Below are 22,141 nucleotides of genomic sequence, written 5' to 3'. Positions count from 1 at the left end.
TGTACTGAACTGAATGATGTTCTGATCAGCTGGCTTAGTATCATCGCTGAGCTTGCAGCCGTAAACAGTGTAAGAGTGCCAGGGCCCAATTTTTTTTTGTATTTATACCATGTATGTTGATTACTCCGTTATGTATGGTTGTCCTGAGGAAGGAGTCGGTGGACTCTGAAACGCGTAGACAATAAACCTACATTTTTATCCATACTAATGGTTTGTCGTGACTCCAGAAAGCGCAGAGACAACTTCCTTTCCCAGCATTTATCTCTGACATATCCATAGGAAGCTGCAGCATCTCGAGTCCAGGCTTTATAGGTGTTGTATCCCACACAACCCTACTAGGTGAGCAGGTTTAATACTTCTGTAACAATTATTAATTGGATAAGACCCTATTGCTCTCTTGCATTTTTTCAAAGGTACAGATAGAGAAGAGTAGAGGTCTCAAGACAGAGTCTTAAGGGACACCAACAGAGAGAGGGCAGGATAAGGAGGTAGTATAGGAATGGGAGACACTAAATGTGCAGTTAGTAAAAAATTACGAGATCCAGGAAAGGGCAAGGTCTTTGATGCCTAGGGAGGAGAGGGTTTGTAGTAGGAGGAAGTGATCAACTGTGTCGAAGGCAGAGGACTGATCTAGAAGGAGGAGTATAGAGAATTGTCTGTTAGCTTTGGCAGTAAATAAATCTTTAGTAATTTTGGTCAGGTCAGTTTCAGTGGAATGGTGGGGGCGGCCAGATTGTAGGTTGTCAAAGAGTTCTTTGGATGAGAAATGGTAGGAAAGTTCAATATTGGCATGTTGTTCAAGGAGTTTGTAGGTGAACGGGAGCAGCGATATGGGGCGATAGCTGGATGTCGAGAGATGGCTTCTTCAGCATAGGTGTGATTGTGGCATGTTTGAAAGCAAAGTCAAAGACACCAGAGGTTAGTAAAAGGTTGAAGAGATGGGTTAGGGCCGGGATAAGTGTAGTGGTGAGATTGGGGAGGAGGTGTGATGGCTTAAAGTGCATGAGTGGTAAGGTGCAATTTGGAGAGAAGGTGAGTAAGCTTTCCTTCAGTGATGGTGGGGAGGAAGGTTATGGGGGAAGGGCATTGGTCTGTTATACGAAAGGGTTGTGGTGGCTGAGCAGTAAAGACTTTCCTCATTTGATTGATCTTGTGTTTGAAATGTGCGGCAAAGAATTCAGCAGAAAGTGGTGGGCGGAAGAGGGAATAAAACTTCGAATACACACAACTCTGCTTCATACGCATCGTACACACACGGCTCAGCTACATCCAGCACGGATCACAAGCAGCACAGCAGAGTCCTGCATACGCTGAGGCCCCTGATCATGTGACCCCTGACTCATCCCCTTTACGTGATTGATCACATGGCTGTGACCTCATCACAGGTCCTGTGCGCACAGAACAGCCATATATCTGGTATGCGGCTCTGCAGGTGGAGATTCCCATTTACTTTGGGGGTCATTATAATTAACCCCTTCAGGTCTGAGCTATTTACATTTTTATTGTGTCTAAACTTTTTTTAATTTCTTTTCATTCCTAAATTAGAAATATATTGTGGACACATTGTATTTTGGGTAATTTTCGCTATTTTTCTACCTTCATACAGGATATAGGTGGTAAAGTGCAGCGTTACCAAGTGCACAGCCACGTCCACCATACGTGGAGCTCTGTGACCGCAGCGTGGTCACTGTACGCCTCTTATATAAGAGGGACCCCACTACGGTCACACTTGTCTCCGAGGTCTGATCATCTGATTTCCCTACATGCGCTCTCGCTGTGCTGGATCAGTACAGTATAGAGATGAGAGGATCAATTCACAAGGATCCTGATGCAGAGGCCATTGGAATTAGGATCCCTCTGCTTTTATTAGAAACAGGAATACAGTGGATCCCATTTCCAATGGTCTGTTCTACACGGAAAGACCAGGAAATTATATGAGGGCTTGTGTCTTGCGAGATGAGTTGTAGTTTTGATTGACTCCATTCATCTTACTATTAAATGTACTGGGAAACATGGAAAAAATTCCAAGAGTTTTTTCTTCTGAGAGGAGTTTTATTTTGGGGAACATATAACTTATTGTGTGAATGTTCATTATTTCTTGGAACAAGCTTAGCAATTCAACTGTTTATTTGGAATATTTATTACATGCTCTTTGTAATACTACTTTTGCATGTTAATAGCACATTTCATGGAGAAAAAGGTTTTTTTTTTTTTTTTGCTGCACGAGTGATATCCTACCTCCCTTATTATCTCCAATAATTTTACATTGGCTCATCTTCCCATTCAGGTCCCTACAATATCCTCTCAGTGGATCCTCGGATCCTCTCAGTGGAGATCTTCTATATAAGAGAATTTTTTGATTGACCAATCAAGGATGCATAGATACAGGGACAAGATATCTGAGAGGATATTACACCTCACCCTAGAGATCCTCTTCCGGCTTACTGGAGAGGTGAGAGATTCTGATGACGTCACATTACATCATACTTATCTATGGGAATAACAGATGGACAAAACTGGAGAGGTGAGGACTCTGGAAATGTCTGTAGTGAGATTTATTAATGTGTTTCTCCATAACCAGGATTACACAGTAGTGAAGAAGACCTATAGTGAGTGCTGTCGGGGCCCTGTGTCTGAGGGATGGGGAAGACCCCTGAGCCCAATCACAGGGTCTCCACCTCACCCCCTGATACATGAGGACATCAATGACCAGAAGATCCTAGAACTCACCTACAAGATGATTGAGCTGCTGACTGGAGAGGTGACACTACTGGGAATGCTGGGACATTATACAGTAACGCTATGAAGGGATTGGCGTAATGATGGTATCATTGTATGTGTCAGGTTCCTATGAGGTGTCAGGATGTCACTATCTATTTCTCCATGGAGGAGTGGGAGTATTTAGAAGGACACAAAGATCTCTACCAGGACGTCATGAAGGAGGTTCCCCAGCCCCTCACATCACCAGGTAATAGGACTAAATACACACGGCCTATAATTATCTGTATGTAAAAAATGAATTCAGTCCCTGTATGTGTTTCCTCCAGTTCTATCCAGTAAGAGGACAACACCAGAAAGATGTCCCCGTCCTCTTCTTCCACAGGACTGTAAACAAGAACATATCAATGTTCCTCAGGATCATCAGGTAGATGGAGAGAAGGTGTCATGAGATCTCCCCTCTGATATGTAGACAGCTGTGAAGGTCTTATGTTCAGTCTTGTTTTATTCACAAGTATTGTATATTTTATGCTTGTGTAATGAGAACGGTGGAGATGGCAGGATTAGAGCTGATCATATATGTGACTTCTCCATCTGTCTGTTACTTTACAATATTTGTTTCAGGGTGAAGATCTGACCTATATTAATACTACAGAGACATATGTGAGAGGTGATGAGCGGTGTAAAGAGGATATTCCTAGAGATAACCGCCCAGGTGAGAAGTATCCACTAAATGCAGAGAAGTCATAGATTCTTCTAATTCACTTTATGGTTTGTCAGTTCTCTTTTAGTGTATATTTTCTTTTCACCCATGACAGCACCTGAGAGAGGTTCCACTCCTCAGGACAGGAAACCTACAAGATGCTGTCAAAATGTTGAGCCTCCCCAATGCTTCAGTGGTTTCCTGTACTTGGAGAGCGAAACTACATCCTGAGTGCTCCAGTTTATTTCTTGGAAGCTGTAGTTGCTGATTTTCTCATTTTATCTATAGCTCTGCTGACTCTGGACCAGCTTCCCTGGGTGAACTGTGGCTGCTAGCTGTCCTGGAAGAGTCTGTGGGTGGGGTCATAGCTCTTTCAAGTTGAATTTCTTCTCTGTCGGCTTTGGTCGGAGTTCTCAGTGTAGATGCCTCAGTGAAGCCAGCCGGCAGCGCTTTGTAAAAGTGTATTAGGTGTGCTGGAATAACGTCACCTCGCCAATATTAGATTGTGTTTGGATGATGTTATGGGCCTGCCCTTACTCCCTTGATCAGAGGTTCGGGGCTGCGAGGGTTGTGAAGGAAACTACAGATAAAAGATCATCTGGGTCGCTCAGTCCACAGTTTTCTTGCTCCTGGTGGTGTCATGTGGCTTGTGTTTGGTCACTTCACTCCAGAGTGGAGGTCTCCTTCTAGATTGAACATGGATGATATAGCAGCCTCCAGAGGAGACCACTCGGAAGACCCAAACCCTCCTTCATACTCTATCCTTACTAGCTTTTATGAGGTCCTTTTAGGCCAAAAGGAGATAAAATGAAGGGAAACCACCAAAGAATAAGGATAGGTGGTGGGACATTAGAAAGAAGAATAAAGGCTTTATGTTTGGGGTCCATCTTTCGAGAGCAGGAAGCCTGACCCACAGTGATGCCATAGATAAGGTAGGAGAAAGGTAAAAGAACTTTCTCCTTTCATCCATGACATCAAACCTGAGAGAGGAACTTCACTCTTCAAGGACAGGAAACCTACAGAATAAAAAGGAGGAGCCTCTCTAATAGCATCAGTAGTGTCCTGAAGCTAGTGAATTTGGATGGTTCCAGGGACTGTGCAAGTACAGGCCGCATCAGATGATGGCAGCACACCCGAAGGCATCAGACAGGAGCGCCAGAAGTGGAGGATGACTTTGAGGTACACCATATGGTGGCTGGTGGTGTTAAGGGCTGCAATTTCCCCTATGTGATGGTGGTGAGGTGACTGTTAGCAGGGAGTGGAGCAAAGGCGTGCTTGCATCAGCAGACAGTCCCATGGTTCCTGGATCATCAGGATGGACAAGCCAACAGCCCCAGAGGAGATCACTCTGAAGATATATTTCCTCCTCCAAATTCGGTACTTTATGGCTCCTGAGGGTGTCGGAGACCTCCATGAAAGTACACCTTTTGTAATTGCGGATAAGTCAGTGTCAGTTTTCCATTTCTAAATCCTTCACCCCACTCCCACTTCATTTACCTCGGAAAGAGGGGGTTAAAAACTCTTCTTTTTTTTTAACCTAGGGAGGGGGGATATGTCTCCTCCTCAATTTCATCCCCTGTGGATGAGGATGAAGTAGGATGGCCTTGTTTTCTGGTTTGACATGGCAAACTTATAAAAGCCTTAAGTCCACTATAGTTATAGAGGAAGCTAAAAAGTCCAGGTCAATTCAGGATGTAAAATGAGGAACAAACCTCAGGATAGATAATGGGGGACTAAAACCAACTGTATTCAGAGAGACTGGCCAACCATGATATGTATGGGAGACCTATGACACGACCCTAACATTATGAGGGGGGTCTGCAGATCTCAGCTGCCCGAGGGTTTAAACCCCTTTCCTCAGTTCCACTCCTTGCTTTCTCTCTCCAGAAGGAAATACACTTTCAAAAAAGGTCATCATTGCCTTTCGATGACTTGGGGATGCTTAAAGACCCTCTAGTTAGAAAAGTGGATAGTCTCTTGAGAAGAACCTGCCAATGTTCTGCAGGTTCTTTAAGGTTCACAGCAGATAGCTAAATGGCTACGTCTTTAGTGAAACAGCTGAATCACCTTGAAGCTCAATTAAGTAGTAAAACCTTGATGTGTCTCTCTGACCTCAGCATCATTGTGGTGACTATGTCCGTTGCTTTGAAACACTAAGTTGATTAAGGAGGGTGATGCCTGGTCAGAAAAATGCAGGTAAACATCCCCAAACTCTTCAGTAAAGGTATAGCACTGATGAGTAGCCAGAATGGAGCACAGTAAGCAACACAGTGGAACTCAGCCTGTTTAAGAAGGGGGAAGCATTTTATCCTCTCTCTCACTATGATGCAGAGAGCAGCGGCATTTTTAGCCAATGCCTCAGCAGACACACTGATGTTAGAGCGGCTAGGTCATCAGCACTATCGAATCTGGCACAGTGTGCTCTGTGGTTAAGGAACCTGTCAGGGGATATAAAGTCTAAATCAAAACTATGTTCTATACAAAGAGGAATATCTTTTCGGATCGGCTTTAGTTGACATCCTTGAGAAGGTAGAAGAAAACAAAAAGGGTTTCCCAACCTAGTGTTGCAACTATTTCAAAAGGCCTTTTCGTAAGACACAGTGATGTCATATCCCACCTAGCAGGAAGGATGTGATTCTTTCTTATTCCATGGGCACAGATAGCTTCGAACAAGTGGATTCTCAATACCAAAGAATTAGGTATAAATTAGAGTTCCTTTCAGTTCTTCCTCAGAACCTTGTGGTAACAAGAATGCAAAGTTTTCCTGGGGAACAGTCGATCCTGGAGAAATCAGTTGTGGACAAAGTCGTGAAGCAAGAAAGGGGATTAGGGTTCTACTCAACTCTTTTCGTAAAAAAAAACCCTGAGTCTACTTACCGTATGTTCATAAACTTAAGGAATATTAATAGATTCCTGAAGGTCAAAACATTGAACATGTCGTCTATAGGAACTACAATAAAGTTTTCCTATCAAAATTGTTTATCGCAGTTTTGAGGTTTAAAAGATGCCTACTATCACACCCCAATATGAAAGTATCACCAAAAGTTTCTTAAGAGTTTCACGCAATATGCAAGGGGGAAATCTGTTATTTTCAGTTAGGCCTTTTCATTCAGGATCTCTATTGCACCTGGGTATTTACAAAGTCCAGAAAGTTGACCAACTTCCGAAAAAAAGGATGTGCTAATAATCCCTTAACTCAACAATTTTCTGTTAGTCGACAAGTCCAGTATGCACTGAGAGAACCAGATCAGGGAAATCTTGACCATTGTAGCACACTTAGGGTGGATTGTAAATTTAGAGAAATGAAAACGCAAACCAGAAAGGGTACAGACCTTCCTAGGCATTCTTCTGGATTCAGTCAACAAGAAATGCTTTCTTTCAATGGTAAAAAAGGAAAAGGTAACCTCCTGGGTGTCAGAATTGGTAACCAATACTCCGACAACTCTTCTTAAAGCAATGACCGTATTGGCACTTTAACCTTTAGTATTCCCGTGGTAGCATGGGCTCAAGGTCACACTCTGGTACTGCAATGGGAAATCCTCAAGGAGAAGGTTGAAGGGGCATTTAGAAGGGAAGGTAATTTTCTCCACAGCTAATACCCAGTCCCTTCTCTGGTGGATAGAATCAGGGAATCTGTCCACATGTGTTCCCTAGACAAATCCTATGTCTGGATTATAGAAACAGACGCAAGTCCTCAGGGCAGGGGAGTTCATATGGGGGTCTTTTTTGACCAGGATCTGTGGTCTGATGAGGAAAAGTCAGTTTCCGCCAATCTAAAGGAACTTTCTGCAGTAAAATAGGCACTACAAGAGATGCTTCCACTCATACAGAGTTGTCATGTAAGGATCTTAGCCGACATAAATCACCAGGGTGTAAAATATCCAGATCCCTGATGGCAAAGACCAGGCAAATGCTTTAGGTGGCAGAAGCAAATCCACATAAGAGGAAAACAAAACAATAAGGTGGACTTTAACTCTTTAGTGGCCACTATTACGTCTTTTTACTGTCTTGTGTTTTAAGAGAATAAAATCCCCCGATGGGTTAAAATGCAGCAGCTGTCAGACGTTCATTATAGCTGACACCCTGCTGCATCAGCCACATTGAGGTTGGCTCTGACCATCACCATTTAACCCCTTAGATGTTGCTGTCAATAGAGACTACGGCAACTAGATGGTTAGTAGTGTGGGGGCTCACTCATCGGCACCCTGAAATCATGATTATCTGGCCCTGATGGTTGCCACTGCAATTTATGGCCAAATAAAGGCCTTAGAGTCTGCCAGCTACAGTCACCTGTTTAGAAGTTAGCAACATTCAGGTGGAAATAATAACATTTTTCATTTCTGTCATTCCACTTTGCATTAATACATGAAAAGCATCTGAAGGGTTAATAAACTACCTGACATCGGTTTTAAATCTGTTGATGAGTTCTGTTTTTAAAATGGTATCACTTTTGGGGATTTTCCAATATATAGGTCCCCCAAAGTCATTTCAAAACTGAATACGTCCCTAAAAAAATCAGTTTTGTAAATTTCCTTGAAAAAATAAAAAACTGCTGCCAAAGTTTTAAACCTTCTATCATTCTAAAAAATACATGTACAATTACAAAGTTATATTGTGGTACCGTGTTAGCCAGAAAATTCGATGTAAATATTTTTATGCCCAAAAATGACAAAAGTATTCTCAGAGTGATACCTTTATTGGCTAACCAGAAAAAAAAATATATATGCATGCTTTCAGAGCACAGAGGCTCCTTCATCAGGTAGGATTACAAATTAATTAGTAAGACAAATGAAGAAGGCACAACATTTAAGATATATTCCAGCAGGATATTTGTTAATGAGGTGGAGGGGGCGATGCCTCTTAAAGATACGCCCAAGAAATCAAATTAGGGTTTTTGTTGCACATAGAGAGGCAGTGGGAATGTTCTCTTAGTTATCTGGAGTCCGTCTGGTGGAGGTGTGAATTGAATCCATGTAGTGAGTCATAAACCCAGGTGTTAAATTGAGTCCTGTTGTCAAGGAATCAAACATTCTTATCAGTTTGAATTCCCAAATTTTCCTCTCTGTCATCCTTGAAATGACCTTTTAGTATTAAGACATTTAAATCTGTCATACAGTGTCTCAGTCCAGAGTAGTGTTTTCCCACAGGCGTGTCCAGTTCATTCCTGATTTGTAGATTCATTCTGGTTTGTAGTTTTTGCATAGTTTCTCCAATATAGACACCTTCCAGCACCTTGTGCATTGTATCATGTACACCACATTGGAGGATTTACATGAAAAGAAATCCATGATTTTGTAGTCCTGATTTATGCTTGGTATACAGACCGTATTTGACGGTAATATGTGGGTAAAATTTTTGCTTTTTTTGTTACATGGGAATGTGCCCGTCACTGATGGTGATGAGAGGACACTTCGGACAAGGAGATTCCTTAAGTTAGGGGGCTGTTTGTAGGAGAGAAGTGGTAGTTCTGGGAATATTCCTTTCAGTCTGTTGCCTCTGTGGAATATGGGTTGGAGATCACCACTAATTTTCCTTAGGATGTTCAGGTGGGCGGTGTATGTGACCACAAGAGGCACCCTGTTGTTGTCCTCCCTCTGTCTGTAATCCAGGAGGCTGCTTCATGGGATCCTTGTAGCTCTGTGGATCTGTTCATCTATTACCAGTGGATGGTATCCTTGTTGTAGGAATGTATTCCTCAGTGATAGTAGCTGTAGTGTTCTGTCCTTACTGTCTGAACAGAGTTGAATGTACCTCAGAGCTTGACTGTAGATGATGGATTTGATTGGATGAAAGCTGTTCCAAGATACGTCTGACATCTTGTGGGTTTATGGTAAATTGATGTTTGTATGGTGTTGTCTTTGATGTATATGGTGGTGTCCAGAAAATGTATTTGGGACTTTGAGAAGTTGAGAGTAAGCTTGATGATTGGGTGGAACTTGTTGAAGTTATTGTGGAAAGTGAGCAAATCTTCTTTTGAGCCTGTCCAGATTATTAGCAGATCATCAATGTAGCAGAAATATTCTAGAGGTTTAATAGAGCAAGACGACAAAAACTCTTCCTCTAGTTTAGCCATAAATAGGTTAGCATATTGTGGGGACATTTTGCTTCCCATGGTGCTGCCCATACACTGCAGGTATAAATTATTCCCAAAGGAGTTATGATTCACTACAAGGATTCAACACCTCCACCATTTCCACAGCCTCTCCATGTGCATCACCCCCTCCACCTCATGAACAAATGTCCTGCTGGAATATATCTTAAATGTTGTGCCTTCTTAATTTGTCTTATGAATTCATTTGTAATATTGCCTGATGAAGGAGCCTCTGTGCTCTGAAAGCTTGCATATATATTTTTTTCTGGTTAGCCAATAAAGGTATCACTCCGAGAATACTTTTGTCATTTTTGCGGATAAAAGTCTTTACATAAAAAAATATTAGGAAGACATGACTTAAAGGTTATTTATAAACTTTTTTTGTGAGCTATGACTATCTGGATTAAAGGGACACTTGATCAAAGTTTGAACATTGCTAATTTTTGGAATTTTTTGGTCAAATCTCTGATATATTTCTAAATGAATGCAAAACATATCAACCTGCCATTAACATAAAGTGTCGTGAAAAAACAGTCTCAACATCACTGGATTATGTTGAAACATTCCAGAGTTATTGCCACATAAGGTGACACTGGTCAGATTTGAAACCAAAATGGTCTCATCACTAAGGGGTTAAGTCATGTTCAGACAAGGGGAGTGGATATTGAATCAAAAAAGTGTTTAAACAGATTGTGAGTCAATGAGATCCCCCAAAATAGATCAGTTTGCAGAGAGTGAACAGAAATGTAAGGCAGTTGTCTGGATCCCAGGGGGTTCCCTCAAGCAGTCAATGCCATCCTACTCAGGTGGGATTTTAGACTAGCCTACATTTTTTCCTCTAAATTGCTCTAATTCCAGTGGTTCTGGAAAGAAGAGATCAGGCAAGAGTAATCCTGGTAGCCCCTTTTTGGCCCAAGAGGCCAGGCTTCTGAGCAAGCTATATGGATTAGAGCAAGCGATCACAACTGGCATATTCAGTAAGTGATTAGACAATTCCAGGGGGCCTGATGTCTCATTCAACTAGAGCTGTTTGAGCTCCTGGGTGGAAAGAGCAAATGTTCCTATGAAACAGGTATGTAAGGTCGCAACCTGGTCCCCACTTTGTACCTTCTATAAGCATGTTAGGTTGAACTTGGGGTTTTTTGGTGATCTTATCTTTGGGTAAAGGTTTCTCTTCTACACTCTTAGGTGTGCTGTCATGGGTGAAAGGAGAAGACATTAATTACCGTATTTTTCGGACTATAAGACGCACTTTTTTCCTCCAAAATTTTGGAGGAAAATGGGGGATGAGGGGTGCCATGCATACCAGGATGGAGATTAGGGGTACCATGCATACCAGGATAGGGATGAGGGGCCATGCATACCAGGACAGGGATGAGGGGTGCCATGCATACCAGGAAAGGGATGAGGGGTGCCATGCATACCAGGATGGGGATGAGGGGTGCCATGCATACCAGGACAGGGATGAGGGAGCCATGCATACCAGGGTAAGGATGAGGGGTGCCATGCATAGCAGGATAGGGATGAGGGATGCCATGCATACCAGGATAAGGATGAGGGAGCCATGCATACCAGGATGGAGGGGTTCCATGCATACCAGGATGGAGGGGTTCCATGCATACCAGGATGGGGATGGGGACCACGTATAAAAGGAAGGGGGGGGGCATATATTCCAGGATGGGGGATATTGTCAGAATTGGGGGACATTACCCCTATACCAGTGTCAGCAGAAGACCCCCTCCCCCTTAAAAGTGCATCATGAACACATTTTTGGCTTCAAATGTTTTATTTTATTTTCCTCCTCTAAAACCTAGGTGCGTCTTATAGTCCGAAAAATGCAGTACTTACCGGTAATGGGATTTTCCAGAACCAATGACAGCACCCTTATGTTCCCTCCCTTCACTGGTAAATTGATAGGCAACATTCAGTTCCTTGTGGGGGTTAGACTCTAAGTGTCCCAGTTAAAAAAAAATAAATGTATAGAGAAAAAAGATTTATTTGTTGACTATATAAATATATGCACATACATGCAGTCATGGCCAAAAGTGTTGGCACCCTTGAAATTGTTCCAGAAAATAAAGTATTTCTCCCAGAAAATTATTGCAATTACATATGTTTTGTTATTCACATGTTTTATTTCCTTTTGTGTGTATTAGAACAACACAAAAAAAAACGAGGGAAAAAAAGGCATATTGAACACAAATTCAAGCAAAAACCCTAAAATAGGCCGGACAAAATTGTTGTCACCTTTTCAAAACTGTGGGTAAACAACTTTGTTTCCAGCATGTGATGCTCGTTCAAACTCACCTGTGGCAAGTAACAGGTGTAGGCAATATGAAAATCACTCTTGAAATCAGATATAAAGGGGAGAAGTTGACTCAATCTTTGCAGAGATCTGTCTGAGGACTTAATAACCCAAATTGTTGAAAGATATCAACAATCTCAAGGTTACAAGTCCATCTCCAGAGATCTTGATGTTCATTTGCCCACAGTGCTCAATATAGTCAAGAATTTTACAACCCTTGGCACTCTAGCTAATTTCCCAGGACATGGACATCAGAGAAAAATTGATGAAAGGTTGTAATGAACAATGGTCGGGATGGTGGATAAGCAGCCCCAATCAAGTTCCAAAGAAATTAAAGCTGGCCTGTAGGCTCAGGGTGCATCCGTGTCGGCACAAACTATCCGTCGACTTTTGAATGAAATGAAACTCTATGGCAGGAGACCCAGGAGGACCCCTTTGCTGACAAAGACCTAAAAATGCTAGACTGCAGTTTGCCAAAATGTACATGAGTAAACCAAAATCCTTCTGGGAAGGCGTCTTCTGGACAGATGAGACCAAGATAGAGCTTTTTGGTAAAGCACATCATTCTACTGTTTACTAAAAATCGGAATGAGGCCTACAAAGAAAAGAACTCAGTATCTATAGTCAAATATGGTGGAGGGTCAAAGATGTTTTGGGGTTGTTTTGCTGCCTCTATCACTGGTTGCTTTGACTGTGGTAATCTTCAGATTTCATGATGCCTTGCATAAAGTATTTTGGGTTGCAAGTTAGTGCCCAGTGTTAGCTAGGCTGTGGAGTCGGAGTCATGGAGTCTGTGTCCATTTTGGTGGAGTCGGTATAAAATGGACCGACTCCAACTCCTTAAATATATAATAAATTGGGTACAATAGTTCAATGCAGTTTGTGGGAAATATTTTTTTCATAAGAATTTGGTAAAATTATGAAATGTCCTATAAATGTCTGTCTTATTCCTTTTAGCTAAGATGAATCTGTGCTACAGTAAATTTATCACTTAAACCTGAACGATGTATGAGGGAGTCGATGTCATGGAAATTGAGGAGTCGGAGGTTTGGCTTATTCACTCCACAGCCCTGAATGTCAGAAAGCTGGGTTTGCGTTCTACATCATGGGACTTCCAACAGGACAATGACTCCAAACATACTTCAAAAATCAGCCAGAAATGGATGGAAACAAAGCACTGGTGTCATGCTAGGTATGGGAAGGACCCAGCGTACGACGATGGGAAGCGGGGCGGAAGCCCAGCAACTAGGGAAAGGGAGAGTGGAGACCCCTAGGTAGATCTTACTACACCCTGGCTCCCCTATCGTCCCTAAATAGGATCCTCACCTATCGCTGAGCAGGATACCTTATCCATGACTGACCCTAGAGCTAGGCCCTAGGTAGGGAGGAGGAGGGGTGAGCACTAGTCAGCCCCACTGCAACTAAAGACAAACTAGGTAAACAGACAGACAAGGGGATACACTTAGCTTTGGGAAGACACCAGAGCGATCATGACAACAATTGCAAAGGGACTCCAAGAAGAAACTAGCCGACTGCTGGAACTCAAGGCCTGAACAGAGGAAAATACTTCTATCACCAGCGATTCTCTGGAAAGACTGGGTGTTATTTAAAGGTCCAGCAAGGGTGTGTTAATTAGCAGCAGAAAGTAGAGCTCACCACTGGGTCCTAGAGAGGGAGGGATGGTGAAAGGATCAAGAAGGTGTCTGCAAGGCCAAGCGCAGCGACCTTCTACAGCCGGATCCAGAATGGCTGTCTGACACACCCGTGACGAATGGAGAGTTCTGGAGTGGCCAACAATGAGTCCGGATCTAAATCTCATTGAAAACATGTGGAGATATCTTAAAATTGCTGTTGGGTGAAGGCACTCTTCAAATATGAGAGACTTGGAGCAATTTGCAAAAGAAGAGTGGTCAAAAATTCCAGTTGAGAAGTGTAAGAAGCTTGTTGATGGTTGTAGGAAGAAATTGATTGCAGTTATTTATTCCAAAGAGCGTGGAATCAAATATTAAGTTGAAGGTGCCAATTTTGTCCGGCCCATTTTGGGGGATTTGTTTAAAATTATGTCCAATTTGCCTTTTTTTCTCTGTTTTTTTTTTTTTTGTGTTGTACCAATACACACATGGGAAATAAACATGTACCGTATTTTTCGGACTATAAGACGCACTTTTTTCCTCCAAAATTTTGGAGGAAAATGGGGGGTGCGTCTTATAGTCCGAATTTTGGGGGGGGTATATATATATGTGGGGTGTGGGGGGAGCGGTAGCGGTGGAGGAGCGGGGCACAGGAGGCAGCCGCCGCCCGCTGCAGCCTACACTGTCCCCGCTGCTAAAGAAAATGAATATTCACTGCTCCCCACACCCATGGGGTGCTAATATCACCGCCGCAGAGAGGGAAAATATATAACTAGAAAATAAGAACATTTTATTTCGCTCTGCAGACAATATTACATCCTGTGTCGAGTTCAGCGTGAAAAATTTGGTAAAAGTTTTTCTCTTTAAGGACTACCCAGAAGATTGGGTTATTCTTTGGATCTATCCTTCAGGTATAAAATCATATAAGCTGTGTTCCCTACTTATTGGGGTGTATTTCTCTGAAATCATCTTTTGGGTTTCTTCATGGGTGATGGGGAAAAATTATACACTTAGGCTATGTGCCCACGATGCAGAAATGCTCAGGATTTTTTCCTGAGCGTTTCTGCATCTCCCTGGCAGAAAAAAAACGCATACGGATTGTACATGCGTTTTTCCTGCCAGGGACATGCAGAAATGAAGCGTTCTTCACTTGCATTTCCGCATGCGGGTTGTCAAGCGATTTTAGCATCACTTGGAAAGTGCTTGACAATTCGGTCACACTATATAAATCCATGCAAACAGCATGTATTTATATACTGTGACCCGAGAGAATGTCAAAAAATAAAAAATAAATGTATACTTACCCTCCGATGGCCCCCGAGACTTGCTGCGCTCCTGTGCTGGCTGCCGGCAGATCGCGGTACGCTATACTGAAGGACCTGCCGTCACATGACTGTGACGTCAGCGCAGGTCCTACAGATCTGCCCGCGATCTATCGGCAAGCACAGGGAAGGAGTCCGGGGGCCGTCGGAAGGTGAATATAATCTTTATTTTTTATTTTATTCTTTTTTTTACAGCTTTTAATGGTACCTGGGTGTGGAGGAGAGTCTCCTGTCCTCCACACCCGGGTGCCATCCGCACATTAGAACGCGCCAATTACTCAAGTACAGATGCGGAATTGGCACGTTCTAATGCAAGCCAATGGCGGCGAAAACGCAGCGCTTCTGCAAAATAATTGGTAGTGCTGCGTTTTTTTCCGCAATGATAATCCGCAGCGGAAATTTCCGCAGCATGTGCACAGCACATGCAGATTATCATTGGGGTACATGGCAGACCTTCTACCATGCGTTTTTTAAGCGTTTCTGCAGCGTTTTTGCCACTGCGGAAACACTTAAAAAACGCATCGTGGGCACACAGTCTTACTGGTATTTTGATTTTTCCAGAAGACCATGACCACACCACTACTTATCCTTCCCTCTAGAATTTGGTTGGATGAGTGTATAAATAATAATGCTGATAATAATATTGAACATCTCCTTCTTTACTACTTTCTCCCTCAGGGATTGTCATGGGTTTCTGGTAAATCAGATTACCAATGATGTACTTTTTTGTATATGGTACATTTTTTTTATGCGGCAGTATTTGGTGTTTTATTCATTATATTTTTTAGTTAAATCCAGTAGATTGTAAACATAGTTTTTATTAAAGAATAGTGCTGAGCTAGTATTAGTCTCTCTTTAAGCCATGGCTTCTTTGTATATGACCATACTACCCTTCTCTGCTCTGTGCTAAAGTGCAGCTCTCTGGGAGAGTGTGAAACGGCACTGACCTATAGGTGGCTGTATGATTCTCCAATGTGTAATTTAATAGAAAGGGGATGGTGACAAGAAAATTGAAAGTCAAAAACTTTTATGTTTGTTAAATTGTTTAATATCACTTTGAAATTATATTGATTTTTTTTTAATCAAAAATAATAAAATTGGGTTTTATTCTTAGCAGATGACTATTCTTGGAGCCCAGAAAGACATCAAATGTCTTCAGATTTCAAGACAAGTGATCATGGAGTCACACATGCTGCTTATGAAGAACACGCCATTATCCCTTATATACACTCAGCCCTTCAAAACAAAGACCTATCAACTGATCCTTTTCAACTGGTCCTATCTTCTGCTTCATCACAGATTGCAAAGCCAAATCACAGAGCTCACACAGGAATTAAGCAACATTCAAGTTCAGAACGTGGGAAATACTTCAATCATGAATCTGATCTTGTTGTACATCAGCGAATTCACATAGCGGAGAACCGTTATTCATGTTCAGAATGTGGGAAATACTTCAACCATGAATCTGATCTTGTTGTACATCAACAAATTCACATTGTGGACAAGCCATATTCATGTTCAGAATGTGGGAAATGTTTTAGTCGGAAAGCAAATCTTATTGAGCATCAAAGAAGTCACAGAGGGGAGAAGCCTTTTTCATGTCCAGAATGTGGCAAATGTTTTACCAAGAAATCACATGTTGCTACACATCAAAGAGTACACACTGGAGAGAAACCATTTTCATGTTTTGAATGTGGGAAATCTTTTACCAAGAAAACATATTTTGAAACACATCAGAGAGGTCACACAGGAGAGAAGCCATTTTCATGTTCTGAATGTGGGAAATGTTTTAACCGGAAATCCGTTTTGGTTGCGCATCAGAGAAGTCACACAGGAGAGAAGCCGTATTCATGTTCAGAATGTGGAAAATATTTTAGCCACAAATCAAATCTTGCTACTCATCAAAGAATTCACACAGGAGAGAGGCCATATTCATGTTCTGAATGTGGGAAAACTTTTCGTCAAAAATCCAATCTTGATAAACATCTGAAGAGTCACAAAGGGAAGAAAGCTTTTTTTAATGTAGAACGTGCTTCAACCACAACTCAGAGCTAATTTGAAATCAAGCATCTCACCGTGTAAAAAACAGAATGTGAGAAATGTTTTTATCTGCAAATCACCTCTTAAGAGTACGTCCCCACGATCAGGAACCAGTAACGCACTTATTTTGTCAGTACGTGCGGATCCACCGCATGTAATGACATTCAATTAGTCAAAATCTGCAGCTTTTGTTGCCAGGTTCCAAGACCTGTAACATAGTGATTTTTCCGTCGGTACAGGTGCATGAGGGCTTGTTTTTTGCAGACATTTGTCTTGATACCATTTTGAGATAGATACATTATTTTGATAATTTTTTATTGCATTGATTTGCCGAGTTGCAGAAATTGGAAATAACGGCAATTCTGCCATATGGTAAAAATCATAAAAAGCAAAAAAAAATCCAATCAGGTTAATTAATCTTATATTTTGATAGATCAGCCTTTTTAGAAGCGTCAATATCAAATTGTTATTTAATTATTTATTTAATTTATTTTAATGGGAGAATACGGATTATTTTAAAGCATAGAATCTCATCAGTAGTAACTGCCTTCTCCTATCTCAGTAATGGGAAAGTCTGTCTTCCCTGAATACAGATTTTAACTTTTAACTGAAAATTTTTGTAATGACTGATCAATTTTTGTAGAGAAAGAATCAGATTTCTCTAATCAGATATATTAAAAAAGTTTCTAATTGTCATGTGTACTATTGATTTATGAAATAAAAATTTAAATGACAGTTATGCTTTAATCTTATGTTTTTTTCTTTATTTAAGGTTTTTAGTTCCCTCGGGGGACTTAAACCTGTGTATTACAGTTCATATGACAAATCATAGACGCTTAACTGCCATGGTAACCCATTTACACCCCATAATCACAACACATGAGTAGACCAGTGAGTGCACAGAACCCCAATCCTCCCTCCCCCGGCAGAGACGTCGACTCACCACTGCAGGCCCCGTCCTGCACGCTCTCCTCCTTCTTCATCTTCCGTTCCCACAGCTGCCTGGGGTGCACGCAATGTGCTCAGATCCCCAGGCACTATGCTTAAAGAGCGCACGCGGTCCTGTCCTCTTAGGACGGCACACGCTGTCCCTTTTAACGTGTCCCCAGCAGATGGCTGGGAGACACTTATTCTTCAGTCCATCTGCCGTGCCAGCTTGTGCCTGCCTCCTGTCCCTTTTGAGGGTCAGCTGCCATCCACCCAATGTCAGTCCCGGAGTAGCACCTGGTCCGCCTCCCTCATCTCTCTTCGGAACAAGGAGTCGTCAAGCCACTGTACATCCGAGGTCGGACTTGGTGAGGTCCCTATTTACACCCCTTCAGATCCCGATCCAACATCTTCCAGATCCATTGGCGGTTTCTTTGATGGATGGGAGACCTCTTTCTGAGACCATCCTGTTCATTACCGAGCCCGTGGTACTTCATGTAGGAATGCTACACTCATAGAAGATTTCTTTTTAAGTGCTTTCAGGTCTCTCTCACCCTCTGCTACTAGGCCTGCCCTGGCTGCAGAGACACGAACCTGTCTTGAACTGGAGCTCCGGAGAGGTACTACGTTGGGGTCCGGAGTGCCAGAAAACCGGCCTGGTCTCCATTTGTCCTGCTCAACCCCCGATTTCTACATCTAATCTACTTGGCTAGCTGGCACCTTATTGGACGAACGCCGACGTCTTTGACAAGTAGGAAGCCGAGACACTACCACCTCATAGATCGTATGTGTAATACTATTGTAGGAACTCGAGGATTCTGGTAGCGTGGAGTAATGAACAATCAGAGACGGGTTTCTTTAATGCAAATAGTGTATTTGTACAACAGCAATAACACCCAAAAACAATATGCTGATAACCCGTAGTGATATGCAATAAAATAAGTCCAGCAATATTAAGTCCTTGAAACCTATATAGCCAAATCGTCAAGGAGTCTTTACACAAATGTGACCAAAAAGGTAAGTCTGACACACTGGTGACGTGGCTCAGTTCAAACACTGCTGGTGTAGTAAGAGTCAAATCCAGGTATGCAGTAACACAGGGAAGTCCAGAAACAAGTTCACAAGTTAATTCCAGATGCGGTGTAAATACAGGGAAGTCCAGAAATTAGTTCACATTTAAGTATTATTCCAGTAATCGTTCCAACCGCTCTCACCGGAGAGAGTGAATGAAGGATTAAACACAGTTCAGAAGCACAGTTCTTACCAGATGGAGTGAACCAAAGGTTGAATTCCAAAATCAACAGGCTAATGATAACACAGTGAGTGTAGCTTACATATGCAGAGAATGTCCAAAGCCATGGGTAGAAGCTCACTTCAGCCGAGAACCACCTGTAGATAAACCTGGTAAAGCACCCTCCGGTAAATACACAAAAGATCTGGGAGGTAATAGAAGAACAAGGCAGCTGAGTTGAAGGGAACCGGAAGCAGAATACTCCAGCAAGGAAGCCAGCACCTGGGCCGGGTTTTAAACAAACGAACAGGAAGTAGGGCATACAAAAACAGCAAACTCCATTTTAACAAAGGGCAAAATCATTCACAAGGTGACCTAGAAACCCCGGAATACTGACAGTATGACTGTCCCATCGATCTCATTCCTGGTGCTTCTCCTCAAGGCCGATTCTACCCCCTGTCGCAGGCCGAGACCCGTGCTATGTTTGAATGTACAGAAGAGAATCTTGCTAGGGGATTTATCCGGAAATCTTCCTCTCCAGTTGGAGCAGCATTTTTCTTTGTCATGAAGGACGGTTCTCCCCTAGGCCCTGTATCGACTATAGGGGACTAAATCAAATAAATATAAAGAATAAGTACCCACTGCCTCTCATCTCCGAGCTGTTCGATTGCCTTAAAGGCTCTAGAGTCTTTACTAAACTCGACCTTCGAGGGGCATACAACCTGATCGGAATTCGCCAGCGAGATGAATGTAAACGGCATTTAATACTCGGGATGGCCGATGGCACTACGAGTATCATGTCATGCCGTTTGGACTCTGCAATGCACCAGCAATCTTTCAAGAGCTGGTAAACTACATATTCCGGGACCTTCTCTACACGTGCGTAGTAGTATACTTGAACAATATCCTGTGTTCTATCCTGACCTGCCCTCACACCGAAGAGATATATGCCAGGTTCTGCAGAGGCTTTGGAAGAAAAGTCTGTACACCAGATTCGAAAAGTGCATTTTTTAGCAGACTTCACTTCCATTTCTGGAATACATAATCTCTGAGAAAAGTGTCTGCCGTTCTAAAGTGGCCCCAGCCGGACGGTCTGAAGGCTATCCAGCAGTTTCTCAGTTTTGCAAATTACTACCGCCTGTTTATTCCCCATTTCTCTTCCCCGACTGTTCCTATCTCGGCCCCGACTGTCAAGGTGGCCAATCCTAAGATATGGACTCCTGAGGCCAAAAATGCTTTAGAGTCCTTAAAACAAGCCTTCTCTTCTGCTTTTGTTCTGCATCATCCTGACAACTATAAGCAGTTCTTCCTGGAGGTGGAAGCTTCTTCCTCAGGGGCCGGAGCCGCCCTCGCCCAGAAGTCCTCATCCGGTCGCATGGTGACCTGCGTTTTTTTTTCTAAACTCTTCTCTTCCTCAGAGCACAATTATTCTATTGGAGATTGGGAACTGCTGGCGATCAAACTGGTGCTGGATAAGTGGCGATACTTACTGGAGGGGGCTTTGCATCCAGTGGTTATCTACATGGACCATAATAGACGTGCCTATTTTCATTCTGCCCAATGGCTTAATCTCCGGAGGCCAAGTGGTCTCTGTTCTTTGCCCGCTTCAACTTCACTCTCCACTTCCTAATGGCAGATAAAAAAGTCAAAGCAGACGCACTTTTTAAATCATTTCTGTCGTCCGATCAGGAGGAGGAGCCTCAGCACATTATTGAGCCCTCCAAAATAAGACGTACGTTGCTGCACCAGGAATCGGGTCCTTCTTTGGGGTCACTCATCTAAATTGGCGGGCCATTCCAGACAGAAGACAGTTCTCATTTCCGACATTATTGGTGGCTGACCCTGCGCAAGGATGTTGCGGATTTCGTCTTTGCCTGTTCCGCTTGTGCCTGAAATAAAACTCCTAAACAATTTCCAACTGGTCGATTACTTCCTTTGCCAGTATCTTCCACTACCTGGATTTCATTACAAATCTTCCTGTATCAGCCAGTTGTACCGTCATCTGGGTGGTTGTAGATCGCTTCTCCAAAATGGCTCACTTCGTTCCCCTGCACGGCCTACCATCTGCGCCAGTGTTTGCTGAGAAATTCATTCTTCATATTTTCCGCCTCCACGGCCTGTCTTTTCATATTGTCTCAGATAGGTGTTCAGTTTACTTCACGTTTTTGGAGGGCCACATGCAAGATCACATTGAATCTCTCATCAGCCTGTCATACGCAGTCCAATGGCCAGGTAGAGCGAATCAATCAGATCCTCACTTCCTCCGGCAATTCATCAATGCCCACCACAGTGACTGGGTTGAACTCCTGCCTTAGGCCGAATTTTCCTACAATAAACATGTGAGCGAATCCTATGCCAAATCTCCGTTCTTTGTGGTACGCGGTCAGCATCCCAATATTCCGTTCCCGGTCTCCACATCTGCCTAGATTCCTGCTACTGAATCCTTCGTCAAAAGCTTCTCTGAAATCTGGGAGGACACCAAGTCTACATTACTGAAGTCCTCTGAGCGATTGAAGAGACATGCAGACAAGAGATGTCTGGATCCGCCTCTGTTTTGTCCTGAGGACAAGGTCTGGCTGTCGTCCAAGTATGTCCATCTCAAGATACCCTCATATAAACTGGGCTCTCGCTTAATTGGTCTCTTCGAGGTTCTAAAACAGATTAATCCAGTAGTTACAAACTCAAACTCCCTGCCTCTTTACAGATCCCCAATTCCTTTCATGTATCTCTCCTTAAGCCTGTCATCCTCAGTCCTTTTTCCAAAGTCCCTGGTATCATTCCTGCTCCAGTCAGCACTGAAGACGTTTTTGAGGTAGAGAATATTCTAGCTACCAAGAGGGTAAGAGGAAAAACCTTTTTAATTGTAGATTGGAAGGGGTTTGATCCTGAGGAAAGGTCCTGGGAGCCCAGGGGGAACATCCATGCCCCTCTCCTCTTGGAGAGATTTCTTGTGGGCTTGAAAAAAAGGGGGTGTAAAGGGGAATTACTGTAGCGCCAGCGTCTCTATCTCCTGCCTTCCTTCCACGGCAGAGACACTGACTCACCACCGCCGGCCCCATCCTGCATGCTCTCCTTCTTCCGTTCCTGCAGATCCCCAGGCACTGTGCTTAAAGGGTGCGCGCCTGGTCCCATCTTCTTAAAGGGACAGCACACGCCATCCTAAAGTGTCCCCA

The 22,141-nt window shown here is 42.9% G+C and overlaps 1 protein-coding gene across 7 annotated transcripts; it reads left to right on the top strand.

The window, feature by feature from the left end:
* Positions 1-1,015: 1,015 nt before the first annotated feature.
* LOC141270553 (uncharacterized) lies at positions 1,016-17,465 on the top strand. 7 transcript variants are annotated; one of them, XM_073680616.1, is made up of 8 exons: positions 1,016-1,032; positions 2,288-2,452; positions 2,582-2,761; positions 2,845-2,968; positions 3,048-3,145; positions 3,343-3,433; positions 14,255-14,359; positions 15,885-17,465. In XM_073680616.1, the coding sequence occupies exons 2-8, from the start codon at positions 2,375-2,377 to the stop codon at positions 16,823-16,825; spliced, it is 1,617 nt and encodes a 538-aa protein (XP_073536717.1). In that variant the 5' UTR covers positions 1,016-1,032; positions 2,288-2,374; the 3' UTR covers positions 16,826-17,465. The 7 variants fall into 7 exon arrangements, with proteins under 7 accessions (XP_073536717.1, XP_073536718.1, XP_073536714.1 ...); XM_073680617.1 differs by lacking the exon at positions 1,016-1,032 and adding an exon at positions 1,363-1,480 and having other exon boundaries at positions 15,888-17,464; XM_073680613.1 differs by lacking the exon at positions 1,016-1,032 and adding an exon at positions 1,363-1,480 and having other exon boundaries at positions 15,885-17,464.
* Positions 17,466-22,141: the final 4,676 nt, after the last annotated feature.

Source organism: Phyllobates terribilis, unplaced genomic scaffold (genome assembly GCF_046119375.1).
Source record: "Phyllobates terribilis strain yellow unplaced genomic scaffold, ASM4611937v1 Scaffold_5__5_contigs__length_657084704, whole genome shotgun sequence".
In the NCBI taxonomy this organism is placed as follows: domain Eukaryota; kingdom Metazoa; phylum Chordata; class Amphibia; order Anura; family Dendrobatidae; genus Phyllobates; species Phyllobates terribilis.
Note: the sequence above shows the minus strand (reverse complement) of the source record. Positions and strands in the feature narration are given on the sequence as shown.

What these genes read in the sequence shown, in the direction of transcription:
- LOC141270553 (XM_073680616.1), top strand. Translation starts at nt 2,375, where the DNA reads ATGCATAGATACAGGGACAAGATATCTGAGAGGATATTACACCTCACC. An exon ending in TCTTCCGGCTTACTGGAGAG is followed by an intron (nt 2,453 to 2,581) that starts GTGAGAGATTCT and finishes CTCCATAACCAG; the next exon opens with GATTACACAGTAGTGAAGAA. An exon ending in TCTTTGGATCTATCCTTCAG is followed by an intron (nt 14,360 to 15,884) that starts GTATAAAATCAT and finishes TTTTATTCTTAG; the next exon opens with CAGATGACTATTCTTGGAGC.